This window comes from Artemia franciscana, chromosome 16 (assembly GCF_032884065.1).
Source record: "Artemia franciscana chromosome 16, ASM3288406v1, whole genome shotgun sequence".
NCBI lineage: Eukaryota > Metazoa > Arthropoda > Branchiopoda > Anostraca > Artemiidae > Artemia > Artemia franciscana.
This window is the reverse complement of record NC_088878.1, coordinates 14,030,724-14,039,625: the sequence shown is the minus strand read 5'-3', so window position 1 is coordinate 14,039,625 and position 8,902 is coordinate 14,030,724. Positions and strand designations below refer to the sequence as shown.

General features: G+C 36.4%; 1 protein-coding gene across 2 annotated transcripts in view; it reads right to left on the bottom strand.

Moving 5' to 3' along the window:
- The window catches only part of LOC136037101 (glycerophosphocholine phosphodiesterase GPCPD1-like), a 93,199-nt gene that overhangs the window by 12,519 nt on the left and 71,778 nt on the right, over positions 1-8,902 (bottom strand). Inside the window, exons 11-13 of one of the 2 annotated variants that reach the window (XM_065719555.1) lie at positions 8,531-8,666; positions 4,294-4,454; positions 8-281 (exon numbers count right to left, since the gene is read on the bottom strand). The exons of the other annotated variant lie outside the window; for it this stretch is intronic. Of the exons in view, the coding sequence (XP_065575627.1) occupies positions 227-281; positions 4,294-4,454; positions 8,531-8,666 (352 nt within the window). The 3' untranslated portion in view covers positions 8-226. Of the gene's footprint in view, positions 1-7; positions 282-4,293; positions 4,455-8,530; positions 8,667-8,902 lie in introns of those variants that run through there. 2 annotated transcript variants of the gene reach the window in all.

Genomic DNA, 8,902 nt, shown 5'->3' with positions numbered 1-8,902 from the left:
ATTTAAAAAGAGCCTCACGTAGCTAAAATCGCATGATTTAGACAAAAGACTTTAAAAGAAACGAATTAAAATTCATTTCGATCATACTCTGCAAATCTGCCAGCTACTTTAGAGAAAACTCTCAAGTTGGGACATTCACACACAAAACATAGTTACAAGTAAATAATAATTTCATGTAGACTGAAGGCTTTGCGGTTTAAAGCATTTCCAAAATTCTAATTTTTGCTTAGGCGAGGAACGTGGTTTCATTTTCCTTTTCCTTAACATGGTATTCATAAATCCTAAAAGAAGAAAAAAATAAAATTATATGATTTTTAAAAATCCTTTTGATATTTTATAACAAGATTTAATGTTCTCTTCCCTATAAAATTCCTATAATAAAAATAGACAAGCGATAATAAACAACCGCAATTTCTACACAAGAAACGAAACAACGATGCAGGTTTTTGTTAAACAAGGGGCAGTCTGTGCTTTTGCATTTTTTTTTTCATTGCATCATTAAAAAAGAAAGAAAGAGAAGCGAAGAGAACATAAACCAGGAAAACTTTTCAGCAATCAAAAATGAACGAATATCACTATGAAAAATATCCAACAAGGTCAAGCTATCTTCATCTGAAAAGATACAGAGAGAAGAGGAATAAAGAACTAAGGTAAGATAGTCGTAAGAAATGAAGGAAATTAAACCACCAGGGCCACCAATCAAAAATATTGTATAGGGAGTGGCTTTGGTGGTATTTTTTTCGATTTTTCTGTATGAATATAGAACGATAGCGTTTTTCTGCCAAATAGAGGGGGGGGGGTATTTTTTACAATTCTTCTGAATAAAGAAAAAATCTAAAAAAGTCATTTGCAAGATATGGGGGAGGGAACATTGTCCCGTTCCTCTAGCCCCCCCCCCTGTCGTTGGGACTCCTGTAAACTACTATAAAAAATCCAGCTGAATGAAAAAACAAGAGCTAAGAGCTCATTTGGCACTTGTGACGAGGCGAGAAGAGCTAAGAGCCAAGAGATCATATGGTATGACATCTAACAAAATTCTATGAATCAATAGATTGGTTTAAAAAGGAAAATAAGAGGCTTAATGCCGGTCAGGATTTAAAATAAGAGCTCTGAGTCACGATGTCCTTCTAAATATCAAAATTCATTAAGATCCGATCACCAACTCGTAAGTTATAAATACCTAATTTTTCCTCTCCCTTTAGCCCCCCAGATGGTCGAATCTAGGAAAACAACTTTATCAAGTCAAATTGTGCAGCTCCCTGACACGCCTACTAATTTTCATCGTCCTAGCACGTCCAGAAGCACCAAACTCGCCAAATCACTGAACCCCTCCCCCAACTCCTCCAAAGAGAGCGAATCCAGTACGATTCTGTCTGTCAATCACGTATCAAGGACATTTGTTTATTCTATCCACCAAGCTTCATCCCGATTTCTCCACTCCAAGTGTTTTTCCAAGATTTCTCCCTCAGACTCCCCCCAATGTCAAAAGATCTGGTTGGGATTTGAAATAAGAGCTCTGAGACATGAATTCCTTCTAAAAATCAAATTTCATTAAGATCCGATCATCTATTCGTAAGATAAAAATACCCCAATTTTCACGTTTTCCAAGAATTCTGGTTTCCCCCTCCAACTCCCCTCAATGCCATCTAGTCGGAATTTAAAATTAGAACTTTAAAGCACAAGATCCTTCTAAATATCAAATTTCATTAAGATCTGGTCACCCTTTTGTAAGTTACAAATACCTCAATTTTCATAATTATCCCCCCCCCCAATTCCACCAAAGAGAGCAGATCCGGTCCGTTTATGTCAGTCACGTACCTTAGACAGGTTTCTATTCTACCCATCCAGTTTCATCCTGATCTCACCGCTTTAAGTATTTTCTAAGATTTTCGGTCCCCCCAACTGCCCCCCCCCCCCCCCCAATTACGCTTGATCCGGTTGAGATTTAAAATAAGAGATCTGAGTTGCGAGGTCCTTCTAAATATAAAGTTTCATGAAGATCCGATCAATCCTTCGGAAGTTAAAAATACGTAATTTTTCTTATTTTTCAGAATTAACCCCCCCCCCAATAGAGCGGATCCGTTACAATTATGTAAATCACGTATGTAAGACTTCTGCTTATTTTTCCCACCAAGTTTCATCCCGATCCCTCCAATCTAAGCGTTTTCCATGATTTTTGGTTCCCCCACCTCAAACTTCCCCCAATGTCACCAGATCCGGTCAGGATTTAAAATAAGAGCTTTGAGACACGATATCCTTGTAAATATCAAATTTCATTGAGATCCGATCACCCGTTCGTAAGTTAAATTTACCTCATTTTTTCTAATTTTTCAGAATTAACCCCTCCACCAACTACCTCAAACAGAGTGGATCCGTTCCGGTTATGTATATCATGTATCTAGGACTTGTGCTTATTTTTCCCACAAAGTTTAATCCCGATCCCTCCACTCTAAGTGTTTTCCAAGTTTTAGGTTCCCCTCCCAACTCCCCCCAATGTCACCAGATCCGGTCGGGATTTAAAATAAGAGCTCTGAGACACGATATCCTTCTAAATATCAAACTTCATTGAGATCCGATCACCCGTCGTAAGTTAAAAATACCTCCTTTTTTCTAATTTTTCAGAAATAACCCCCCCCCCCAACTACGCCAAAGAGAGCGGATCCGTTCCGTTTATGTCAATCATGTATCTAGGACTTGTGTTTATTTTTCCCACCAAGTTTCATCCCGATCCCTCCACTCTTAAGTGTTTTCCAAGTTTTAGGTTTACCACTCCCAAATCCCCCCCAATGTCACCAGATCCAGTCGGAATCTAAAATAAGAGCTCTAAGACACGATATCCTTCTAAACATCAAATTTCATTGAGATCCGATCACCCGTTCATAAGTTAAAAATACCTCATTTTTTCTAATTTTCCAGAATTACCCCCCCCCCCCCAACTACCCCAAAGAGGGCGGATCCGTTCCGATTATGTCAATCATGTATCTGGGACTTGTGCTTATTTTTCCCATCAAGTTTCATCCCGATCCCTCCACTCTAAGTGTTTTCCAAGTTTTAGGTTTCCCCCCTCCAACTCCCCCCAATGTCATCAAATCTGGTCGGGATTTAAAATAAGAGCTCTGAGACACAATATCATTCCAAATATCAAATTTCATTAAGATCCCATCACCCGCTCATAAGTTAAAAATACTTCACTTTTTCTATTTTTTCCGAATTAACCGGCCCCCACTTCCCCCCCCCCCCCAGATGGTCAAATCGGGAAAATGACTATTTCTAATTTAATTTGGTCCGGTCCCTGATACGCTTGCCAAATTTCATCGTCCTAGCTTACCTGGAAGTGCCTAAAGTAGCAAAACCGGGACCGACAGACAGACCGACAGAATTTGCGATTGCTATATGTCACTTGGTTAATACCAAGTTCCATAAAAATCTATAGATAAAAATACCAGAAAGTTAAATAGTAATTTAAACGTAAACACGAGGATCATAAAAACGAAAATTTAGAGAACTACACTCTTACATCAAAGGTAAAAAGTTAACTGAACTAAAATAGATGAAAACTGATCCATTGAAAATAAATTCTATTGCGAACGAATATTCTTTAAAATACTGACAGGAGTTATTTTCAATTATATTTTGACGCATTTCACCTTTCATTTTCATTTTAGCAAACAAAGTCTCTGAATAAGTTTTGATAAGACTTTTGTGTATCCTGCTCGAGTCAGCTTTCTTTCTGCTTGGGAAAAAATTGCTCTATGGCATATCAGATGTCACATCAGTGATAAACAAGTGATCTAAGATGATCGGTGGTTTATTCGTGAAGGCGATCTATAGAGGTAGCACTCCCAGAAAGCCCAGAAAGAGAAATAAAAAACAAACGTATACAGAACAAATAAAAAAGAATAAAAGAAAAAAAAAACATTGTAAAAAATGAAGAGATTCAGCAAAAGCTGTTGACTGCGTATTTTGAAAACCATGGGCCACTCAATCCTGAACAACTGAACAACAGAGAGAGAGAGAAAGAGAGAGAGAGAGAGAGAGAGAGAGAGAGAGAGAGAGAGAGAGAGAGAGAGAGAGAGAGAGAGAGAGAGAGAGAGAGAGAGAGAAAGAAAGGGGGACAGGACAGAGGGAGAAAAAAACGGAGGACTAAATTGTCCGGTATACGGAAATGAAAGAGTTACCAGAGAAGGGAAGAATATGCATACAGAGGAGAAAAAATAAGAAAAAAAACAATGAGAAAATTGACCGTTAGCAAAGACAAATGATGATGGGAAACATAATTTAAAAAAGGCTTACTTATCATAAATAATTCCGTCGACACCTAATTTTTTCATTTGTCTAATAATGGCTTGGTCGTTGTTGTCTTCGCCCCAACAGAAAAGAGTAAGTCCGAAGTTCTTGACAAATCGGACTTGACTAGGATCGCGAAGAATATCCTCCGCATGCACATTTATACCCTAAAGCAGAAAAAAAGGAAGATAAGCTAAACTGACATATTTAAAGTGGGGTTTGGCAAAAAACAATTCAACAGACAAAAGAAAAGCTGAACGTAAGATTACTTCACTTTTACCGTTAAAAAAGAAAAAAAGTAACTGAAAAATAATTCTTTGATTTTTCACACGACTAAATTTATTTTCTGCATTTTATAACAGGAAAAACAAATGAACACGTGAATTAGGCTAGATACTAAAGCGTTTATCAAAAGAACACATAAACTCTCAAGGAATAGTCCCCTGTTCTGTAAGCCTTGCTTAAAAGCAATCAGGACCAATTGTAGGTACGGTAATTTTATCCCTTCTGATACCTTACTGTTACAATCATTACTGCTTTTCTCTTTCAAATAATCCGTTCATAACCAATAGCCATTTTTTTTTCAATTACATTACTTAGAATAAGAGTAGTCTACAAGCCATTCAAAATTTACGCATTTACAAAATTATGAGCGCCTACCAAGTGCTTCGCACTTTCTTCCCGATCAGCAAAGCTCATCTCTATTACTTAGGGTCCTCCTAAGCCTTACTCAGACGAGAGACATTTTGTCTTGAGAACAGCCACCAGTCATCTGACAAGAATAGTGGCAATCAGTGGTAATAATAGACAATCAGACTTAAATAGGCGATTTCGCCTACTTCAAACACCATAGGAAACCTTTGCAGGCATCATTGAGAAGAAAGTGTAAAGAACTCGCCATAACAAATGCTGACTGAAGTCCATTGTGAATTAACTAGCCTAAGTGCCTGTCGGAGGACGGATATAAAAAAGAATATGTGCAGTATGTCAAGGACCACAGAAAAAGTAGTTTACTCTCTTCTCCCAAGCACAAAATCATAGCCCCCTTGTACCCCCTCCCAAAAAAAACACAATAACTTACAATTGTAAGGCTAGTACTAAGCGCAAAAAATTATATAACTGTTATTCTTGCAGAAAAAAGCACAAGCATCCCAATGAGAATTTTCCTCCTCTTGTATTTACAAGCACCACCTTTCTCTCTATGCTCATTTTCACATAATTTATGTTTCATAAAATAATATAATACTTATTCAGATTCTACTTGAATCATTTTGTCAAGATAAATAACACTTCTAAGCCTCCTAAAATATACCAAAATGATGGGAACCACTGTTTTTTCTTAATTGATATAAAAAGAAAAAATCATTTTAACGATTTTAACAGTCTTTAATTCGACTTACTTCTGGCTCATCCTTAACCAACATGAGAGTTTGGTCATTTGTTTATTATCTCTAGTGAGGGTAGGGCTAAGTTCTGACAGACCTTGAATTGTAGTGCCACAAACCCATGCAATGTCACCCAACGAAAAAATGTGGCTTTTTTTCAAGGCCACCAACTGAGGAGGACAGTACGCCCCTTCCACTTCCTATATAATTGAAAAAATGCTTTTATTTCAAATTTTCGTAAAAAAAATCGAATAAATTATACATCCCAAGATTTTGAAAAACACTTTTACATATATGGTTTTTTTATAAAAAAAAATTAACCACCCTCCTCTTTTCCATATTCTTTGAACTGGCGTCATTCTTCACGAGGACAAATTTTTAGTTTACTTCTGCTTCAGATCAGAATTCATTTTTTTTTGTCCACGCCGACAAAATTGTGCTTAAAGTTACGAAAAACCAGTACAGTTAGTATTCTTTTTCAGATACTCATTCAATAAAGTATTCTTTTTCCTAACTGTACTTTAGAAAATTTCGTTTTTAATCAGACATAACACCTGCAATTCAAATATCAGCTTCGCTTGGTCACTTTTGCTGGACAAAATTTATCATTTTCAATCAGAACTGTTAACTTTGTGCAATATTTTCGATAGTATTAATCAATCCTATTATCTGAAGCTCAATTTAACCAAAGAAAGACGACTAGAAGGCGGAATATATTAAATGTTAGGAACATCAACATGCTATATATTCAGCTAGCGATTTTTCATTTCTGTAAAACAATCTTTATGATATCTGGCAGGTAAAATACGTAACAAATAATTTAAGCTTGCAATACCATCATTTGTTTTTGTTAGTCAATATCTCTACCCCTGCTGCTAGCGTAAGGTCTATAATCTATATATATTTTCTCCCTTAGTTTTCTTCCAGTTCTGTGTCGTTTAGTATAGGTGATCAGTATCGTTCAAATGATCTCTCCACTTTTTAGTAACAACGAGCAAAAAATTGAGTTCAGTGATCGGCAACCTTTTTAGTTCAATTGGCTTATAGTCTTTTCAAGACTGTAAAAAATCCATTTAAGAGCCGCACTTGGGGTGTAAAATGTTATCCATAAAAACGTATGTGTTGTTGAGTTTGCAACCATCAAAAATATCTAATCAAAATTAAATATAAAAAAAATTCAAATATGTAACCAAGTAAAGTAAGACGGCACTAGACCCTTAAGGTCCAAACCGGCGGTGCTGATCTCCGTTTCATGGCCCTTCAGCCGGGAAGTGCAATGGGGGGTTGGGGGCCAACCATCCTGTGCTTTCACACACCCTTCCTGCTTACCTGCCCCAGATTTCTCCAGGTACCCATTTAGAGCTGCGTCGACTCTGGCTGAGCTTACAGAGTCGCGCCACTGACCCCCGTCACAAACTAAATAACTGGTCACAACTGGGATTGAGCCCGTGCCCCTTGGACACAGAGTTCCCACGCCAGCGCGCCAACCACTCAGCCAGGACGGCTATAAAATCAAACCAAATATGTAGCCAAAAAATCAAATATGTAATCAAACCATTAATTTATCAAAAACTTATTTTCTAAAGCCGAATTTCAAAAATATATAAAAATAATGCCTGAACAAAACTTTTGAAAAGAGCATTGGTAGTTTTTGAAGCAAGCTGACTATGTTGTTTAGTTTACTGAATTAATATTTTGACCTAGGATCATTTTCATTTTCGGTAATATCAACTCATTTTAAGCTGGATCTGATTATTCATTTTATTTTTTTCTGGGCCTTTTTGGGCCCTTTTTTTGGAGGAAGTAATATTATTTTTTCTTTTGCATTAGGGCCCTCTTCACCAAGAGACTTTATGATATAAGTTTCGAGTCAATCCTATAAAATCAGTTTTTATCCCTTTTTTTTTTAATTAAGCTCCTTTGGCTCACAGACCTATGGATACAAATTCAAACCGACCAGGAGCAAAAGGATTTTGACCCAAGGAGCGATCCTTAAAAATTCCAACCACATTTAGAGCTAAGGTCAAACATAAGCGCCTTGTTTCTATTATAAAACATATCCGTAAAGAGGGTTATTTACACAATTTAGGATCTTTGCCCCTGGGCTGAACAAATCTTTTGTTTGTTTGTTAATTTGCAAACACAATTTCATTAAAAAAGATTTCATTACCAGTCTTAAAAGTACCGTATTGCATCTTGGTAGATTACTACTAAAGAACAAAAGAAAAAAAGGAGAAAAATATAATTAGAAATAAAACAAGCTGTTAAAAGTTCACATAAAGATCGAACTAATCGAGCTCAGGTAGAAAATTAACTAACTATTCTTTATTTTCCACTTATCTTTACCACCAACAGCTTTTAGCTGTGCTATGCCCAAGCAATATTGCTCAAAGTTTATTCAAGAAATCACCCTTGACAAATGTGCCCAAGAAACTGTTCAGGTACGACAGCAAACATTTCAGTTGAAAAACAATATCTCAAGGGAAATGAACACGAAAAGTGAGCCGTGAAATACAGAATAATGAAATCCATCAACTGAGGAATGACTGCTTGTAATTAAAATTTATTTTGTAGATCGTACAGGATATTGCAGCATATATAGTATTGCACCACCAACAGGATTTTCCACCATCAGATGCATATAGTTGTACATAGTGGTCAACAGAGTTACCATTATGAATTACCATATTACTTAGAAAAACTATAAGCAATTTGTGTTTAAAATGAAGAGGTTGCCTGGAAGTTGATAGTAAATAGGGACTTTAAGAAAACAATGTTTCTATCAAGTTTAAAAGGAATTTCACCCGTCCCTAGCCCAGCTTTTTTTTATAAATTCTAGATATATTTTCTGACCATACCAGTATGTCACAACTCAAAGCAAAGTATGTAGATACAGGGATACAATTAGTTCTTGGATCTTTGTATGGCTCCATTCTCTGGCTAACACCTATGGTCAAAAACAGGACAGGATACTTGTTTTGCTTAGTCCTCAGCCTGAAAGACAGAGAAAAGAAAAATGTGAAAGGACGAAAAAATAAGCAAAAGTGAACGTATCAGAGACAATGCTCGATAACCTTTAATATAAGTTAATTTTAGTTAATATTTGCGTTGCATCCATAAAACTCAGTAGCCCCGTTTTCATTTCATTTAATCCCAGTAGAACCTAAATTACTAAAACTTTCAAGCAGATTAAAGACAACGTATTTACCTCGTCTATGTCCCCTCATCCA